Raw genomic sequence first — 22,145 nt, forward strand, 5'->3', positions numbered from 1 at the left:
CAGAAGAAGAAGAATGGCGAGCCAGCAAAGCTACAACCTAGCATAGCCTCAATGCAACCTACGACTCCTGTGAACTAAGGCCCAGAAATGAATGCTGAAACATTGAATTCGGTAACGTTGCTTTCACCTAAAGCTGACATTTCCGATGTTATAACGACAGAAATGAAAAACGCAATTACTGCTGATTTTAATACCTTGGAAAATGAGCTAAGTGCAGCTGTGAAGCAGGAAGTATACAGCTCTGTGACCTCACTGTGGGCGGCCACTGAACATGTGAATGCCACAGTCGAAGAAATGGAAAATGGACTCTCTGCCTGGTCAGATGAGATAACTGCTTTGCAAACTGCAGGAAAAAACATTGACTTCGGAGATGATGGAAATAAAAAAACAAGTGTGAAGATATGGAGGGGAGAATGCAGAGATGTAATATCACAATCCCGGGAGTGGCTGAGGCAACCAATACCAGTTTTACAGCCGCAGTAGCAGAGCTGCTTAAAGAAGCCTTTCATTTGGAAGACATGGTTGTGGCCCTATCACACAGAGCCCCCGGGACTGATGAGGAAAGGCAGCAAGCCACACACCATTGTTGCCATGCTTCACTGCTATTGTGACTGTGCCGAGATTCTGAGCCATGCACACAGCTGGGGCCTGCTGCGGTACAAGGGGACTACCATCGCTGCATTTCCTGACTACATTACAAGCATCGCCGAGGTGAGAGCTGCCTTAATTGAAGTCAGGCAGGTTCTTCGTGGCAGGGAAGGAGTCCGATACGGCATTATGTTTCCAGCATGACTTTGTGTCACATTTAATGGAGTGGAGAAAGACTTTACTGATGCAAACGCAGCAATGACATATGTCAAAAGAAATATTATCTCCCCGGAGGGTGAAAATTATTCATTCTTCAGTAAGCAGTAAGTGCTAATGGAAAAAAATATTTCAGTGTTTCTGAAAGCAATAAGAGAGTGAACAATGTAACAGTTTTACTCTGTTTGAAAGGCTTGCTAAAGTGAGTGTGTATATATGTAACAGAGGCTAGCAGGTGTCGCTGTGCATATGTAGTTAGTAAACCTCACTTCCAACAGCTCAAAAGGATTCTCTGGTCTCAAGGCCAGAGCTCTGGGTTTTAGCCTTCTGGTTAGAGAGTCCGACTCCCATGCCGGAGATTGTGAGTTCGCGTCCCGAGGGGGGTGAATGGGCAGAGTCATAACAACACAACACAGAGTGCAGGTGCTACATATATACAAACATATGCAGTTGACAGTGTAAATTTTAATTATAACTCCTATTTTGATTTTGTAAAATATTGTTATGTTTGGTAAGGTTAAAAAAACTTCTAATTTCAATAATATTCAGATGTTGATGTGATTTTACAGGACTTTGGGCTACCTCAGTTGGTGACTAATGGGTTGATACTTATATTTGTTACGGTGTCAGATGCCATTGCTGATATCATTACCACTACTGTTCTTTTTAATAATCTTGATAGTTGGAAATGGGTTACAGAAAACGTTAAACTGGCATATAAATTTTTGTGGGAGCCTGAGTCATAAGCTCTAAAGAGTTCCCCATACACATATCACAAGGTAATAAAGGGGGGCTTTCCAGAAATGGAAGTGGGAGAGATGGAAGGGGAAAAGTTTGAGCTATAATTGTTGGTTGCTTGTTCATGCAAACGGGTCTATAGTGCCTATAAGAGAGAAATTGTTAAATGTATTGAGTCATCACTTTGCCAAATTGTCAACCTAAGGAGATCATTTTAAATGAATCTCTCGGAATTGTAGGGGCGTCCAAATACTTGATTAATCAGATCATGAATAGACTGAAGAAAACATATTTCACACTCTAAAAACGGAACTGCTGTCTCACCAAGAAAAATGATGTAACAATTTGCACAATTTTAAGCTATTTCAACTCAGTTATTTCAACTTTCAACTGAGTTAATGCCACAAAACGTCTATAGTGAAGTTAAAATAACTTTTAAAAAATCTATGCAAATTGTTACATCACTTTTTCTCATTGAGACAGCGGTTCATTTTTTGAACTTAAATAAATAAAACAACAGATGGATGGCATCAAAGACCATACACTTTTCACTATTGGTAACAACATGGCGACAAGTCACTAAACCAGCTGAACTACAAAAACACAATAAATCAATAACACTAACAACACTGTTAAACTAACATGAACCACAATCACAACATTTAAAAACCAAAACCCAGAAATGCCATAATGCATTGGAACACAACAATTTACACGTTTAGCGACCGGCCCAGCAATCGCACCACTTTAATTTTTCTTAATGCAGTTCAGGTTATATGATCAGTTGATTTTACTGTTCATTCATATGCAGGAGCACAGAGCACATTTATTTTTTATTTCCCCTTCCCTTTCTGTGACAACCAATCACAGCTCTTACAGGAGATCAGGGTCAACCCCACCTCCTCACTAAGATAGGAGTTTCTCTCAACTCCTTTCCCAGAGTTGCACTTGGGTCTCTCTAAGGGTGGGAGTCCTTGCCAAGATATTTTAGGCTAAATTAGGAGCTCTTTGAGACAACTTTGAGATCCACCAAGGATACGGGCCCTGGTGAATTATTTAGGAAAACAAACTGATGTTTATTTTCAGATTAATACAGTGCAAATGACTGCAAATATTAAATGGGAAGTGTTTAAAGCATTAATTAGGGGACATATAACATGCTATAAGGGATCCAAGTTGAAAAAAAAAAAACATGGGTATTTAGACAACAACTAGGAGATAAAATCAAAGAGTTGCAACTAAAAGTTACTGGAAGTAATAATCCACAACTGGAAAAAGAGTTATTGTTTTGGAGAGCAGAATACAATAAACTTTCTGTCTCCAGGGCCACATCTAGTCTTCTATGACTAGAAAGCAGGTAAAATATTGACATCACAAATAAGAAAACTGGAGTGCAAATCATCAATAACAACAATAGTAACAGAGGAATATACCCTTTCAGATCCAGAGGATATTAATTTAGCTTTTAGGAATTATTACGCAGTGCAACCTACCATTCAAGAGGAAAATAATGAAGATTTTTTTAAACGAACTAGAAATACCAAAAATTTCAGAAGAAGATACAAATGACCTTGATTTGGAAATTACCAAAGAAGAGATTGAAAACGCAATGATGGTATGAAGTGTGGCAAAACAGCAGGTCCAGATGGTCTACCAGTAGATTTATATAACAAATATAAAGACAAATTATCAACCCCTCTACTCAACATGTTTAATGAAGCCTTTAAATTTGAGATTCTTCCTCCTTCATTGTATCTGGCAATGATTGCACTTTTATCAAACTCGGGTAAACCATCAAATTAATGAAAACTCGAATAAATCAAAAATCAAATAAATGTAAAATTTTAGACCAATTAGCTTACTAAATTCAGAGTTGAATATTATTTCTAAAATACTGGCTAAGTGGCTTCAAAAAACTATTACCAGATATAATTAACCATGATTAAAATTATTTTATTAGGGGGATACATGATTTTCATAACGTAAGGAGAGTGTTAAACGTAATACATAGTAACAATGGAGCAGCAGACAAAGCCCTTCTATCACTAGATGCTGAGTAGACATTTGATAGAGTTGAATGGATATATCTGTTTGAGGTTTTGAAAAAAGTAACCCCACTGCAGGAAAAAAAAAAAAAAAAACTAACAGAAGATAGGGCAGCAATAGCTCATTTGGTAGAGCAAACCATCACATGATCAAAGGACCGGCGGTTCGAATCCAACACCCAGCCAGTCAAAAATATGCATATTGCAGTTGTGTCCTTGGGCAAGACACTTAACCCACTTTGCCTGTGTATGAATGAGGTGGTGGTAAGAGGGGCCATAGGCGCAGAGTGTAAGCCATGCTTTTGTCAGTTTTCCCCAAGGCAGCTATGGCTACAATAGTAACCATACCACCACCAATGTGTATGACTGTGCAAGTGAAAGAATAATGCAACTTGTGAAGTGCTCTACAAATCCAAGTCATTATTATTATTTCCAAACCAACTGAAATTAAAAGAAGTTGCTAACCACTCTATTCAGCCATATGCAATATGATTGCATCCTCCCCTTGCTGGTATTACTGTTGGGCCCACTGAGCCCAGATCTCACTATTTGCTGATGATGTTATTTTGTTCCTGTCAAAGCTGAGCAAATCTTAATAGTATATTTTAGAAATAATTACATCATACTGTGACACAGTGCCTTGCAAAAGTATTCAGCCCCTTGGTATCTCACACACTTTAATATATTTATGCCACTTCAAATACAAAAAGTAAATCAGACTTCTCAATATAAACATTCCCAAAACTATCTTCCTTGAACTAAAACTCAAAGCAAATCTCTACAACTTGATAGAAATATTAAAAATATGAAAGCCAAGAAGATGGGTTGCATAAGTAATTGGCCCCTTTGGTATGGTATAGTACCTGTAAAGAATCAGTTTGATTGCCAGTTTTCTTCAGACAAGTCAGGGGAAGGATATATGAACATTTCCAAGTCACTAAATGTATCTTTACATCAGTTATGAAGAAATACAAACAGTATGGCACTCTATGATAAATCTGTATGGAGTAGACAGTTTTCAAAAACTGGGTGACTGTGCAGGAAAGAAAAGAGTGAGGAAAGCCACCAAGACACCCAGACAACCCAGAAGAAGTTATAGGCTTCTCTGGCTGTGATTGGAGAAATTGTACATAGTACATGTTTTGCATTTTGTATCCTAGTTATACAACTTCATAATGAAGTAGTATAGAGGAAAATTTTCTTAAAACGAAGACCTGAAGGTTCAGGTACAATTTCCCAGAAGGTACATCTGAGATGCAAGCCTAGATTTGATGTTTTGGTGAAAGAACATCAAGGTGCCGAATACTTTTGCAAGGCACTGTATTTCATGCTATATAATTAATAAATCAAAATCCTCAACTGAATACAGAAGACTAGAATTAATCCTATCCCAGACATACTCGTACAGTTTAATGTAGTAACACAATTTGAGAATTTGGAACTACAAATTTTACTAAATCTTGAACAAAGTGTTGGAACAAATTATAATCTCATAATGATGGGAAGAAGCGATTCCACTGATGGATGCCTTTAACAATATCCATGATTGGGAGAATTAATATAATTAAAATGAATTTGTTGCCTAAACTTCTCTATGTGTTCCAGAACATTCCCCTGCTACCTCCTCTGAAGTTTTAATGCAAATCAGGAAGATGCCAATATGGTTTATATGGAACAATAGAAGATCCAGGCTTTGATTGTCCTTATTATACTTGCCATATGATCATGGAGGTCTAAAATGCCAAGATTTCCAGCTGTACTATTGGGCTGCGCAGTTGAGATCTATGATGGACCATTCACACATAAGACAAAGTAGGTGAATCAAGCCAAAACAGGTCGAAAAAAGCATAAAAGGCTGAACTGGCAAGCTTCAAAAAATTCCAGCCACTGTCTGGAGGGACAGAAGGTCGGACAGCCACGTACGGTTTCCGAATGATGCCATGGTTTCGTGCATGCTCGTATGCATGCATAGGAACACAGTGTGACCATGTGAGAGGTGTGATACCACATTGTGCTGACACAATTAAATGTTGTACAAATGTACATAAATTGAAGAAATTGCGTACAGACATAATAATGAGAGAGCACAGAACATTATAAGAACAATGAATGTACTGCTTATATGTAAGTCAATCATGTTCCGTGTTATGATGTTCAATTGATGCTTGATGACTTGACGGTCTGTGTTGAAATTGACAACAAACGGATGTCATTTGTCTGTTAAAATATGTAATTCCTGTTATAAGGAGCAGCCAATACAAGAACTATCGTGCTGCTGTTCCTTTTTTTTCATGAATCATGCCATTGGACATAAACAAGGAATTAATGAACTGACATGAATGAATTCATGCCCTCACATCATGAACATATCAGCTATCCACATAGAGTGTCCGCACATCCAGCTGCCTGTGTCCAATTGGCGCGACGCACTGAAAGACACTACATCATGCGGACTATAACTCACACGGTGGACGTGACATTTGCCTCGCCAGCTGGCCATTCACATGATCAGACAGATACTTTCACATAGGGCAGCCTGGCTGACGGTGTCTGCAGTGTGCGTTGAGGTGCAGCTGAAGGCATTCCAAAGGTAATATGCGTTTTTATTTTTCACCATGTCATGAGAACCTGCCCACACATGTGCATCACAGTGACATGTTGAGAGGTGATGTTCTTCATGGCACAATATGTGTTCTCCAGCTATGAGTAGTGATGACATAGCGGTCAGGTGCAGCTCTGACTGCATGGGCATCGCCATGCGTGCTGAGACGTGGCTGGGGGCAGTCCAAAGTTAATCTTTTTTTTTGTTTTTTTATTTTTCCACATGTCATCATCATTTGCAGACACGCATGCACCACCATGCCTTGTACATGGGTGATTGGAGCACATGTCACAAAGGTGTTTTCCCCAGCTTTGTGTTGCGCTGACGCAGCAGCTGCAATGAGGAGTGGTGCAAGCCACAGGAACACAGTCCCTGGCCGTGGTCAGCTCCCTCCCTGCTTGATTTTGAATGACATCCAACCCATGATGTGATTACATGTCAACCACAGCCCCATGGCAAACACATAACTGTAGTGGATGTGAGCGTGTGTGATCATGTCAATACGGACATCATATCACCAACCAGCGATACCCCCCACCCCACCGCTCTGTCCAGAGCAGTAAAGCGCTTGTATGAATGGGTTCATGGTTCCAGGATGAGGGCCAGATTAGCTGCCCACATTGGCTGTCAGTCAGGCTGTCACATTATGGATGGACCATGTGGACGTTGCAATCGCATGTCATGTGATATGCATGTCTGGTCAGATGTTGCACTGGCACTGTGACACACAGCTGGAGCAGCAGGGTTTTTATTTTATCTCCGTTGTGGTTGTGTGGGCACATTGCTGGCTGGTGACTTCACTGCCAGTGGGACATGCTGAATACGAGGTCTATTAGAAAAGTATCCGACCTTATTATTTTTCAAAAACCATATGGATTTGAATCACGTGTGATTACATCAGACATGCTTGAACCCTCGTGGGCATGCAAGAGTTTTTTCACGCCTGTCGGTTACGTCATTTGCCTGTGGGCAGTCTTTGAGTGAGGAGTCGTCCACCCCGCTCGTCGATTTTTTTCAATTGTTTAGGAATGGCTCAGAGACTGTTGCTTTGTTTGATAAAAAATTTTTCAAAACTGTAAGGCACAACTGAGTGGACACCATTCAATAAATTCAGCTGGTTTTCAGTAAAAATTTTAACGGCTGATGAGAGATTTTGGTCTGGTAGTGTCGCTTTAAGGACGGTTCACGGCGCCTGACGGCGATCTGCGCTTCGAGGCGGCAGCGTCTCGCCGTTTCAAGTTGAAAACTTCCACATTTCAGGCTCTGTTGACGCAGTAAGTCGTCAGAGAACAGAGAACTTTCAGAAGAAGTCGGCATGAGGAGTTTATTCGGACATTCCATTGTTAACGGTCATTTTGTAATGAAAGAACGTGCGGGCAGAGTCGCATGTCGGGCTGGACCCGACTGCGGGGGGTCGCGGCAGGAAAAACACCTCCGTTGGAAATCTTAACGGGCAAGTTGGAACATGCCCAAGCTGTTAAACAATTTCTCAGTTACTCACTTGTTGAAAGCCATTAAAAGCCGCCTGAATTCTACAAATGGTTTTCAACACGGAGGTGTTTTTCCTGTCGCGGCGCACACAGATTTGCCGAGTCATCACGGAAACGACTCGGCGAATTTGCGCGTACGTCTTTCATTAAAAAATGTCCTTAAACAGTGGAATGTCCGCATAAATTCCTCATGCCGGCCTCTTCTGAATCTTCTCTGTTCTCTCACGATGTCCTGGGTGAATTAAGCCTTAAATTAGGATGTTATCAGCTCGAAACAGGCCGACGACAGCGCCTGGAAGCGCTGCAGGACGTCCCGCTCCGTGGGAAGTCCTTACACCGACAGAAACACCCCATAATCTCTCATCAGCCGTTAAACTTTTCACAGAAAACCAGCTTAATTTCTCGAATAGTGTCCACTCGGATATTCCTCACAGGTCCAGAAAAATTTTTGATAAAGCAACGCGCGCCGTCTCGAGCAGCGTGTGAAACAAAGGAATTCAGCCGAGAGGGCGGGACCACATCTCACTCAAGGCCTGCCCACAGGGAAATGACGTCACCGACACGCGTGAAAAAACTCACGCATGCGCACGAGGGTTCAGGCATGATTGGTGTAATCGCATGTCATTCAAATCCATATAGTTAAAAAAAAAAATAAAAGGGTCGGTTTATTATCTAAGAGACCTCGTATGCCAGGATGGGTGTTCCACAGCTGTAAGCTGTTCCATCATGGACATGACAGCCACCCAGATGTCTGTGCTGTGCTGGACAGCAATCGCACTGCACTCCGGCCACCATTGGAGCCTTTGTCACCTCAGCCGCACCTTGACAATGTAGGATCGTGGTGTGGGCAGGGACACGACACACTCACATGCCATTGGTTTTGCTGGGGGGGCACACTTGCATGCCATTTGTGTTGCTCGGGGGTGGACATGACACACTGACTGCCCACTGAGCTTTCAACCACCTGGACAACAGCTCGAAAGTGGTGTCCTGTGTTTACAATCATGCTCGCTGGCTGCGCAAATGGCCCTGCAAGTGGTGTTGGATGTTCACGGGTGGCACCTGGACTCCAGCTGAGAGTGGGTCGAATGGATACTTGCCCACTATTCACTGTCATTCGGCCGCTGGTGTGAAGGCTGGCTCGATCGCGCCACTCGGCCAGGGTTCAACGTGGCCGGTGATTTCGTGCAGTCCCTTGACTGATTTGTCCAACCTGCGTACAATATGTCATGCAAATGTTGCGACCACGATTAGATAGCAGCGCGACCTCATCTTGGCTGCTATTCAAAGTATTTTTAGATATCTTCAAATCAGAAATTTTACAATAACAAGTGAAAATTATGAACTGTCAAAACCAGCCCAAACAATATTGCAGAAAATGCTGACAAAGGATAGTCGGAAAAAAGGTATTATTTCTGATTTTTATAGCTTAATAATATACTGAGTTTCTGAGTGCTCCAATGACAGACGTAGGGCTTGGAATGACTTATGTATAGATCTGTCAGAGGAAGGCTGGTGAAAAACATGAATCCTAGCTCATACCAGATCCATTAACACACACTTTCAATTGATACGGTTTAAATGGTTGATGTGGGTGTATGTAACACCAGTAGATATAAATAGATATAATGGTGATTTACCTGATGTATATTCAAAATGCACAGAACACAGAGGAACACTGATACATTGTATGTGGTACTGTAAAAAAAAAAAAAAAAAAAAAAAAAAAAACTGTTTTGGGAAGAGATAAAAATTTGATGGAAAAGATTGTTTCCAAACATTTGACAATGTCCCAAAGTTGTCACAGGCCTCTACCCTGAGAAGCACAGTTACACTGATAATGAACAGACACTTTTGGATTTAGTTTTATTTAATGTCAAACAATGTATATCCCAGTGGTGGGCACAGTTCCGCTAATCCACTAACCACAAATTATCAATGCTAATGTTTTTATTATCGGATTAGCTTTTCTGATAACTTTGAAACCCATCAGCTGACCACTTATTTTCTGATCAATTTGGGTCAGATAATTTTTAGATTGCTAACATATTTTTGCAAGCGTGAATAAAGCTTTAACAGTCAAAAACATTTGTTAAGTCTGATATCAAAGATTTAGTGCTTACCTGTTAAATGTTTTGTAGCAGATATACAGTTCTATTCTCTGCAAACAGAGGAGAGCTGGTTTAAGGAGAAACCACACTATCCTCTGCAATCAGAATCAAACTGGTCACAAGATAATTTCTCTTGACACCATGCTAACCTGCTGGAATATCATCCAAGTCATCCAGGGGCATACAGTTTTAACTTATGGTTAAAATTTTAGCCAAACTAATTTCAGACATGTTATTTAAATTACCATCACTTCTGAAGTTTTATAAAGTGAAAAGGGAAGGGATGCCATTTTTTGTGTCAGATTTGACTCATTCCATCACTTCTCAGAAGCTAAGCAAAGTAGTTCCTGGTTAGTGCTTCAGTGGGAGACCTCTTAATGAGTATCTGTATGTGTTAAACCAGGAAAACCTGGAGTTGTGTCAGGAGGGGCATCCAGCATAAAACTCAGTGCTGATCTGTAGTAGATCTGCTGTGGTGATGCTGAACAACAAATGAGGCAGCTGGAAGACAATCAACACCATCAGGAACTATTTCCTTCAAAATATTATTGTATTTATACTATATATGAATGTGATCATTTACCGCTATTTTTGTTGCACTGGTATATCAAGGTAAAAAAAAAATCCCAGTTTCATAGTTCAGGAAGTGAAACCCACTACAGCAAAATGACAATTGTACATACCTGGTAGGTGTGGATGGGAGTGAAGTATTCATCCATCTCATTAATGGCATCCCACTGAGCAGAGAGAAAAAGAGACAAAGACAATCTCTGGTTAGTCTCATGTTCTCATCTCCATTTCTTCTGTCGCAAATGATTCTACTCTAAGTGTCCAAATTCCCAACATGATTACCTTTGCCCATGCGTCTCCCTAAACTCCTCAAACATTATTAGTTTTAACTTTAAATGAATCTTAGGGAAGACTCTGGTCTCACAGGCAGCAGTCACTCTCTCATTCAGGGCTGTCACATAGGAGGGGATGACAAAAAGCTAGAGCCTTGCACATTTTTCCTAGTCAGATATTCCAGTGCATCACACCTGATCTACATCAATGTCTTAGCTACTTATTTCATGTAGGATCATATTGCTCACTTCAATTGTTGAGTCATAACACTGTGTGGAAGAGACACACCCTCCAGTGTCAGTCGTGGCATTCTGCTTCACCAGGACAACGCACCAGTCCACACCAGCTGGGTTGCCATGGATGCTGTGCGTGAGTATGGCTATGAACTTCTTCCTCACCCACCATATTCTCCAGACCTAGCCCTTAGCGACTTCCACCTCTTTCCCAGGCTGAAAAAATTACCTTTGGTGCCAGAGATTTGAGGATGACGATAAGCTGACTGCGGCAACAGAGGGCTGGTTAGGGGACCAAGATGTTGAGTTCTACCGATCGGATATCAATGACTGGCAAACTAGATGGAACAAGTTTATCGAGTTGGAAGGGGACTATGTTGAAAAATAAAACATTATAAATCCAAATATCTTGCTCTTTCTCTTGAGGGTCAAAACTTTTTGATATCCACTCGTATGAAGGTTTTGTCACTCCACAGCATCAGTGCAAGGACGGGTGCGGTGCATCCCATTTTAAAGTCCATTGATATGCCTCGCCTCAGTTTTCCACATACTACGTTTGCATTGTGTCACATATACATCATGTCTTTGTCGCATTTTGGTCTGTCCTACATGTTTGTTGCAGTGTATTTAGGGATTCACTGAACAAGAGAAGAGAGAGAGCGAGGAGTCATATTGAATGCATCAGTAAGTGTGTGTGCAGACTTATGCCTGGTTCACATGCAAGATTTTAAAATTGTCTGTAGGTTTTCAATACCTGAGAGACCACACACATGGCAATAAATAAATCATAGATTTAACAGTTTTGGGTTGTACAATCAATCAATCAATCAATTTTATTTATATAGCGCCAAATCACAACAAACAGTTGCCCAAGGCGCTTTATATTGTAAGGCAAGGCCATACAATAATTACGTAAAAACCCCAATGGTCAAAACGACCCCCTGTGAGCAAGCACTTGGCGCAGTGGGAAGGAAAAACTCCCTTTTAACAGGAAGAACCTCCAGCAGAACCAGGCTCAGGGAGGGGCAGTCTTCTGCTGGGACTGGTTGGGGTTGAGGGAGAGAACCAGGAAAAAGACATGCTGTGGAGGGGAGCAGAGATCAATCACTAATGATTAAATGCAGAGTGGTGCATACAGAGCAAAAAGAGAAAGAAACACTCAGTGCATCATGGGAACCCCCCAGCAGTCTAAGTCTATAGCAGCATAACTAAGGGATGGTTCAGGGTCACCTGATCCACCCCTAACTATAAGCTTTAGCAAAAAGGAAAGTTTTAAGCCTAATCTTAAAAGTAGAGAGGGTGTCTGTCTCCCTGATCTGAATTGGGATCTGGTTCCACAGGAGAGGAGCCTGAAAGCTGAAGGCTCTGCCTCCCCATTCTACTCTTACAAATCCTAGGAACTACAAGTAAGCCTGCAGTCTGAGAGCGAAGCGCTCTATTGGGGTGATATGGTACTATGAGGTCCCTAAGATAAGATGGGACCTGATTATTCAAACCTTATAAGTAGAAGAAGAATATTAAATTCTATTCTAGAATTAACAGGAAGCCAATGAAGAGAGGCCAATATGGGTGAGATATGCTCTCTCCTTCTAGTCCCCGTTAGTACTCTAGCTGCAGCATTTTGAATTAACTGAAGGCTTTTCAGGGAACTTTTAGAACAACCTGATAATAATGAATTACAATAGTCCAGCCTAGAGGAAATAAATGCATGCATTAGTTTTTCAGCATCACTCTGAGACAAGACCTTTCTAATTTTAGAGATATTGCGTAAATGCAAAAAAGCAGTCCTACATATTTGTTTAATATGCGCATTGAATGACATATCCTGATCAAAAATGATTCCAAGATTTCTCACAGTATTACTAGAGGTCAGGGTAATGCCATCCAGAGTAAGGATCTGGTTAGACACCATGTTTCTAAGATTTGTGGGGCCAAGTACAATAACTTCAGTTTTGTCTGAGTTTAAAAGCAAGAAATTAGAAGTCATCCATGTCTTTATGTCTGTAAGACAATCTTGCAGTTTAGCTAATTGGTGTGTGTCCTCTGGCTTCATGGATAGATAAAGCAGGGTATCATCTGCGTAACAATGAAAATTTAAGCAATGCCGTCTAATAATACTGCCTAAGGGAAGCATGTATAAAGTGAATAAAATTGGTCCTAGCACAGAACCTTGTGGAACTCCATAATTAACGTTAGTCTGTGAAGAAGATTCCCCATTTACATGAACAAATTGTAATCTATTAGATAATATGATTCAAAACACCGCAGCGCAGTGCCTTTAATACCTATGGCATGCTCTAATCTCTGTAATAAAATTTATGGTCAACAGTAGTCAAAAGCAGCACTGAGGTCTAACAGAACAAGCACAGAGATGAGTTCACTGTCTGAGGCCATAAGAAGATCATTTGTAACCTTCACTAATGCTGTTTCTGTACTATGATGAATTCTAAAACCTGACTGAAACTCTTCAAATAGACCATTCCTCTGCAGATGATCAGTTAGCTGTTTTACAACTACCCTTTCAAGAATTTTTGAGAGAAAAGTACAGTGTGTGGTGTGTCCACATGATAAATACAACACACCACAAACAAACAGATTTTGCACACAGACATTCCCAGGTCAGACAGGACATCTTGCAAAACCTTTCAAGACTGAAAATGGATTCAGAGTAAATAATCATGGTGGACAAGGAAGAAGCAATAGGCGATAGTTTGTGGACTATTTCTAACTGAGAAAAAATGATCCAAAAAGGAAAAGAAAAAGTGTTGGTTAAGGGCCCCTTCACACGTAACATGAGGCCAAATGGCACACGAAGGAGGAATCGACGATTGGCCATTCGACCCACTCTCGGCCAGAGTCAGCCAAATTCCAGGTGCCACACACGAACATGCACACCACTCACTGACCAGTAACATGATTGTTCTACATTTAAACAGTACATTCATTGTTCCTATAATGTTCTGAATCTGTGCTCTGATTATTTTGTGTTACACATTTTCATTTGTTTATGCACATATGTCCAGCATCTAATTGCTCCTCTGCTGTGTGTGCGACTTTCCACGTGCTCGCACTGTGTTCTGTGAACTGTCATTGTCTATCGTTCGCACCTGTCCGAATGTGTGTACCTATGGACAGCAGGTGGAATGCTTTGCGGTTCCTCATTTTTTTTTTTTTTTTTTGTTCGTGGATTTTCAGCCATTTCTGCTTCTTTCACTCAACTTCGTGTTATGTGTGAAAGAGCCCTAAAGGAGTGTAGACAGCGTGACCACCAGACATTTCGTGCGCCATAACAGCCGTTTTGATTTGGATTCCCTCCAATGCGTTTGTCCACCTCACTTTCTGATTGGCTACACATCACATTTAGCAGGCTGGGTGCTCGTTTGTGGTCGGGGGACACCCCACACACTTCGATATTGGGCCAAGACAATCCACCATGTTGAATAGCCACAATTTGAGGTCTGAGCAGCCCAGACGTCCTACTGAACAGACTAGAGCGCTCTTAACATACCACACACTGCAGGAATATCTGATAAGATTATCTTTAGAGCCATCATGATAGTCGGGGCGTCCTTAAGATTGCCGTAAGGAGAAGATCGGCTCCGAAATCGGCATAATTATCTTGCCGTTTGAATCAGGCATAACAGAGCTAAAAAGAGACACAAAGGATTTTTGTAGTAAAAGGAATAGATAGGGTTATAAGAAGAAAAAGTGCTGAAATATGTACAGTTGTCATGTAAAGAAACAAATATTAAACCAGTTTGAGGCTGCATTATGTTGTGCCTCATGTATTTTTTTTCTCACATTTGCGCTTTCTGTTTTTATTTAAATCTACAATGGGTAAGTGCTCTATGCTGTTAATATTCATGATGAGAGGGCATGGTTATGTGATTGCCGATGATTTGACTGGCCATTTACTTGCGTTTCAGCTCTGAAATCAAATCAAAAGTTGAAATGTTGTCAGTTTGCTGCGGCAACTGAAACATACTGCTGAGTTAGTAGAAAAGGAAGTACTGACTTCAGCGGCGTGTATCAGCTCTGTACATGTATCATAGATGCAACGGATCACAAGCAGAAACACAAACAAATCTGGCCTTGGAATGGAATGACGATGCAGCTTTTACTTACAGTAAAATGACATATTTTACTGGTTGTGAGTGTATATCGTAGATAATCCCAAACGATGAACAAACACTTCCTGAGAGAATGTATTTTGGTTTATTTATCATTTGGCTGATCCTGGTTATTATTCACTGTGACATCTAGTGCTTCTGAGCAGTTCAATCCATTCATCATTCATGAGGACATATGGTCTTGGTTCAGTTTAACCATCTCTGCTATTTCTATTAAATGCTGCCATGATTCAGTACCACCAGTTAATGATTAGAGAATCAAGTAGTTCATTTGATTACTGCAAAAACAAAAACACAAATGGGATGGGGGGGGATGCAATCTGTAACAGAGATGATTGTGATCTTTTCATTTAGATATTTAAACTTAGTTATTTGACATTCATTCAATTGCACATGAGAAGTTGTTACCACACACGGGGAAACAGCTGCACAATGAGAGAATGTGGGTAGGATATGTTATACATTAAAGCCAAAGGTTTGCATCCCTGTACTCATAGAAATGCTCACTGATCATCAAAAGTAACAGTAATGGACAATTTGTATAAAAAAGAAAGTTATGCTGAAACATAAAAAAATGTTCACTGTGATCAATCTGCCTGGCTTAGGATAGTACTCACTGGGCTGCAGGAGCCTGGAATGGCATCCGTGAAATTCCCATAAGGACAAACAGTATCACCTGTACAAAAAGTACAACATTTAAAATATTTTCAGTTTTGTGTATTTTTGGCCACATTTCGGAAAAGCCATTAAATGTCCAGGCTAAAAATAATGACATTTAGGTTGTTTTTTGCATTTGCTAAATGTCGAACTGGTCAAAATTGACAAGAACAGTGCGGAAGGGTGGATAATAGAGTGTAAATTAGGGACATGTACCAGACAGTAGTAGGTTTGGCTGCCAGCGAGTGAAACACTAAGTGGATGCACTGAACTGTCTCAGGTAGTGGCCAAAATGAACTTCCAGCTGCCTTTGGGCCTTTGTGAGCACCTATAAGGCAGTCGACATTTGTATATTTCAAGCATATATTCATTCATCTTTTTGAGACATACGATCTGAATGCATGTCTGCTCTGTTCGCTCCCATGTCAACATTAGCCAAACCAGTCAACTTTAATCAGTGTGGGTTTCTGCTTGTTTTTTTTCCATTAATCTTACTTAAACACATGATCGATGACCTTTGCCATCACAAAGCCACACCAATAAATGTGGCCGAGCATAACTGTGCCAGCACTGACAATAAGCCTGAACTTGTATGCTTTCCTCTTTCCTTGAAGTCATTTTCAGTTTACTAATGGTTCACTGTGACATCAAAATCATTATCTAAGAGAGTTGAGAAATAAGAAACAAACTTTGCAAAGTGTATATTTTTTTAACCTGTTTTCTTTAAGATCAAAACTTCTACAATCCCAAATCAGAAAACGTTGGGCTGATATGGAAAATGCAGGTATAGATGTATATTAACCAATTAAATGATGGTGACCACAGAAAACATGAATTATCTTGTTCAGATGAAAACTGACAGTCAATTTAAGATTTTTTTTTTTAACTTGTTTAGTTATGTTTTGCATTTTCCATATGATCCCAAATATTTTATGATTTGGTTGTACAGGCTTAATATGAAATTTTATTGATGCTAGTTATAAATATGCTGATATATCCACTCCACTATGGTGGCAAGTGATGCTGAACACTTGTCGCTGGTTCTGCATTTCAGAGTGTTGGAATTCACTTAATGTATTCTGATGGGACACATTGCCCTTTAATGATATGCCCCTCATGTTTATGATTAGATTTACATTGTTTACTGAATGCTGCAGGTGGAAAATATATGATTAGAATGAGTAACAATAAATAAAATGTGTTGGTATTTCTAAATGTACTGATGTGAGCTACACATTGAAGGATGTTGGTCTTTCATTAGGCAAAATTCTAAGAAAATAAGTTGTTTTAAAACTTTTTATTCGTGGCTTTGGCAATCAAAAAACAGTGCAAACATAAATAAAGCAATTTGATGGATTTGCCTGAGTCAGAATTGGTACATAATCCAAACTCAGAAATTTGAAGTGACATTTAACACAGAAATAGCTGCAATCAGAACAGCTTGGGTTAAACGGCGCATTTGGGGTCATTCTCTTAATAATGCAGAGTGACATGCATGCATATAAATCAGTTATCATATACCTATAAATAATACACCAATATGATTGGATAAAACACTAAAGAATAAATAGCAATACATCCTTTTCGTGGATGGGGTAATATTTTTCATACCACCTGAGTAATCAGCCAATCCGGACAGCGGAGCGGCGCCATGACGAAGAGGCACGGTCAGTGAACTGTGAATATCCTGGTGAGTCACTATTAATAATTTCTTACGTGTCCAACCTCGTAGGTTGATCGTTAAAATTAAATTTGTTAGTTCTAAAAGCCATCATAATTATTTACAGGAAAATCTTCTATTTTTTTTTTTCTACTAAGGTTTGAACTTTGAGTGTTTACACATGAGAGAAAAGTGAGAAAATGTTAATGCCTGTTTGAGAAAAGTGTATAAAGTGTGTAGTGAGGGATTTTACAGCTATAAAACATCTATAATAATTGTAAAAAATAACGCTGACTACTTTGCGGATTTCGCCTATTGTGGGTTATTTTCAGAACGTAACTCCCGCGATAAACGAGGGACCACTGTATATGGTAAAATCGTTATCAAGTTGTTCACCAATGAATATGGCTTTTGACACCCTTCCACCTGGTTTTCTTCAGGTGTATAAAGCCATATTCATTGGTGAACAACTTGATAACTGATAATATTGGTTAAATAAATATGTTGTATAAAGAGAAAGAAGAGAATATCTTTTTTTTCTCTTTGTCAAGTTTCAGGAGTTTGTCTGAAAGAATTCTGAGTCACTTCGATAGATTATTTGCCGCTGCAGTGAATGACTGCCTGAGAACAACCCATTTTTAGATAGCATGCCCACGGGCATTTAAAAAATAAGGCAAACCACTAGACTGTGATTGAAGGCAGGCATAAAGTGTTTGCACCTTAGACCGGTGATGGCCGATCGAATGCTCCCCCATAAAATCGGTCCCCTCTGCCTTCACTGCGTATGCGTCAATTTGGAGCATCAGCAACGTTCATCAATTACCACCTCGTTCTGCTTAAAACTGACTTTAGAATGATTTAAGAGGTTGTAATTTGTCATATGATGGTTAATAATCACATTATTCCCTTTGATCGCATTGGGTGTAGAGAGTGAGACACAGAGTCAGTCTCAGACGCATGCGCAGTGAAGGTACAGTGAAGGCAGGGGTGGACCAGTTTTAGAAGAGACCGTTCGGTCAGCGACACAGCAAATACTTGATCAAAAGATTGTGCATCGTGTTTCTGCTTTTAAGAACACAATAACCACATCCACTTTACATGGCGGGTTCACAACATGCATACACTCGATACATAAGCTCCACTCACTTGCTCCATATGCATCAGAGTACAAACGCACCAAAGCAAAAAAAAAAGGAAAATTTTATCTTACTGTTAAACTGCTGCAAGAGATTCATCTTAATGTGAAATGACCCTCCTAATTCTTCCATTAATGACATTAATGCACAGCATTCAGCAATGAATGCACCCATTTTGGAACATGCTCCGTGGACTGAACACCCTGCGGTTTTGCAAGCTCTCTGACTTAGAGCCATGGAGGGGTCTGAAATTTTCATCTTAGGTGCATGTCCACTGTGAGAGACATGATCTAAAAAAAAAAAAATCCGGAAATCACAATGTATGATTTTTAATAATTTATTTTTATGTTACTGCTGCAAATAAGTATTTGAACACCTACCAACCAGCAAGAATTCTGGCTCACACAGACCCTGTTAATTTTCTTTAAGAAGCCCTCTTATTCTGCCCTCTTTACCTTTATTAATTGCACCTGCTTGAACTTGTTACCTGTATAAAGACACCTGTTCACACACTCAGTCAGTCACACTCCAACCTGTCCACCATAGCCAACTCTCTAACCAAAGAGCTGTCTAAGGACACCAGGGACAAAACTGTTGACCTGCACAGGCTGGATGGACTACAGGACAACAGGCAAGCAGCTTGGTAGAAGACAACTGTTATGATTATTTATTAGAAAGTGGAAGAAACACAAGATGACTGTCAAGCTCCCTCGGTCTGGTATTCCATTCAAGATCTCACTTTGTGGGGTAAGGATGATTCTGAGAAAGCTCAGAACTACACAGGAGGACCTGGTCAATGACCTGAAGAGAGCTGGGACCACAGTCACAAAGATTACATTAGTAACACATGATGCTGTCATGGTTTAAAATCCTGCAGGGCAGCAAGGTCCCCCTGCTCAAGCCAGCACATGTCCAGGCCCGTTTGAAGTTCACCAGTGACCATTCTGGATGATCCAGAGGAGGCATGGGAGAAGGTCATGTGGTCAGATGAGAACAGAATAGAGCTTTTTAGAAATAAACTCCATTTACCATGTTTAGAGGATGAGAACAACCCAAGAAAACCATCCCAACTGTGAAGCATGGGGGTGGAAACATCATACTCTGGGGGTGCTCTTCTGCAAAGGAGACAGGACGACTGCACCGTATTGAAGGGAGGATGGACGGGGTCATGTATTGCAAGATTTAGCAAACAACCTCCTTCCCTCAGTAAGAGCATTGAAGATGGGTCATGGCTGGGTCTTCCAGCATGACAATGACCCCAAACACACAGCCAGGGCAACTAAGGAGAGGCTCCGTAAGAAGCATTTCAAGGTCCTGGAGTGGCCTGGCCAGTCTCCAGACCTGAACTCAATAGAACATCTTGGAGGGAGCTGAAACTCAAACCTGAAAGATCTAGAGAAGATCTGTATGGATGAGTGGACCAAAATCCCTGTTGCAGTGTGTGCAAACCTGGTGAAAAACTACTTTAAACATTGACCTCTGTAATTGCAAGCAAAGGCCACTGTACCAAATATTAACATTGATTTTTATTTGCAGCGGTAACATACAAATTATTAAAAAATCATACATTGTGATTTCTGGATTTTTTTTTTTTTTTTTTTTTTAGATTATGTCTCTCACAGTGGACATGCACCTAAGCTGAAAATTTCAGACCCCTCCATGATTTCTAAGTGGGAGAACTTGCAAAACTGCAGGGTGTTCAAATACTTATTTTACTCACTGTATCTTGCTAAGGATATACCACTCCTGGCAGATATTAACAACAGCTGAAGTGAGATTAGCCTGACTAGACAGTTGACCCTGAATTGCTTGACATAAAAGATATTTACATAGTACATGTGTACGTGAGCTCGACAAGAACATAGACCTGAACAATGATAGTTTTTGGATGTTGACATATTTTTTGACACAATCGACACCTAATGCTTGGAGAAGAGGAGATGACCTACAGTAGGACTTGAAACCAAGGGCAGCTTTAAGAAACTTACTTTGGGTAACTTCAACCCTATCCATAGCAGTTTTCTTCTGGTAGGTACACTCTAAACCATAGGTCAGAACAGGTCTTATAGCAGAGATGTAAATATGAGTGATCGTGCCAGGATTACAACCCCCTACACACAACCCCGCGCCTTGAAGAGAGTAAAACGCGCGTCTGGCTGCCTGAATGCACATTTCTGAGTGACTTCGGCCGTCGTTGGCAAGAGTGACTCCTAGATGCTTCACCTCTGTGGATTATGACTGTTGTTGCAGATAATACATCTCATATTGCAAAACTGGAGGCTCATCTGGCTGCAGTGATAAAAATGGATGTCATGCAACTTTGTAGATTTGATTTCTGGGAAGACTGCGATTGTTATTGTCCCTGCTAGACAGAGTCATCTGTATGAATATTTAACACTATCAGTAGGGAATTGTGTGATTCAACAAAATGAAAGTGTTAAAATCTTGGCATCTTTGTCTTTTGATGTGCTTATGAAAGAGCCAATTATTGATGGCCCTTTGTCACTTCAGTCACTTTGCAATGACTAGACTCATCCTTTCTGTAGGTGACACAGAGACACTGATCATGCTGTTGTATTTTCCAGAATTGTTGTCTGGCATGACCCAGCTTGAAGATGCATCAAGGTTGATGGCACTAGAGGCCAAGGAGATGCTCATTTTTCACATGGCTGTGTCAGAGAGGTGGGGATGGATTGGTTACCATCCAGAACTCTGGATGGTTTTGTGGTGTGGTGGATGTGGTGATATGTGGCACCAGTGAATGTTTCCAGGCTCGCCTTCAACACAGTTAACAATTCCATGGAACCCTTAATGTTGTCATGCATACTCTGGCATCACTGGGAGGTTTTCCCAGAGGCTCCAAGGTTGTGCTAACCTTATACTATGGACACGCTATGGTACAAGTCTAATAAATTACATCATCCAAATATATGCTCAATCACATTTGTGAGTAACAGTGATATTCTCACACTGGTTTTTCATGTTATAGGCCATGACCTTCTGGGATGCATATCTGTAAAAGTGAGAATGGGTTTTTAATGTTTGTCTACAGGATAAAGAAGGTATCAGGCTGTACAGCCTTTGCTTTTCATTGTCCTTCTTTGTAGAATAGACTGCCTTGTCAACATTATATAGTCAAAATCAGTTGAAGCATTTAAATTTACACAAAAAACTCTACACGTATTTATTTTTTTTAACTTAGTGTGTATATTGTGGTGCTGCATATATTTGTTTCAGTCTGCTGTCTTGCCAATTTATGTATGTTTTATTTTCTTAAGAATGGAAGCATGATCAGATGGGTACATACGTATGTTGAGCCGCCTATCCCCACCCCTTCCTCTGGCATACATTTTCAGTGGGTACCTTCATCAACTACCCTAACCTAAGATATACACTCCTGGGCCCATATCCGTGCAGCGACTCAAAGCCCTCTCAAAGAGCTCCTAACTTAGCCTAAAATTTCCTGACAATTATGCAAAGTGTACAATGACATTGGAGAGAATGTCTCCTTTTTCAGTGCAAACATATACAGTAAAAGTCTCTTAAGCAGAGAAGAAAAGGTAGAAAAGACAGAGAGGAAGGGGAGATATTCCCTGTATGTACAATGACAGTGATTCAGTAACACACTTCCAGCTTTTTCCATCCAGCATAGTAACATAATAATGCCTGAGATGAAGGCCATTGCAATACTTGGCT

The 22,145-nt window shown here is 40.4% G+C and overlaps 1 protein-coding gene across 1 annotated transcript in view; it reads right to left on the reverse strand.

Moving 5' to 3' along the window:
• The window catches only part of epha8 (eph receptor A8), a 517,518-nt gene that overhangs the window by 218,881 nt on the left and 276,492 nt on the right, over window positions 1–22,145 (reverse strand). Inside the window, exon 3 of the mRNA XM_034167384.1 lies at window positions 10,474–10,527. Within this exon, the coding sequence (XP_034023275.1) occupies window positions 10,474–10,527 (54 nt within the window). The remainder of the gene's footprint in view (window positions 1–10,473; window positions 10,528–22,145) is intronic.

The sequence above is a fragment of the Thalassophryne amazonica genome, chromosome 3 (assembly GCF_902500255.1).
Source record: "Thalassophryne amazonica chromosome 3, fThaAma1.1, whole genome shotgun sequence".
Taxonomy (NCBI): domain Eukaryota; kingdom Metazoa; phylum Chordata; class Actinopteri; order Batrachoidiformes; family Batrachoididae; genus Thalassophryne; species Thalassophryne amazonica.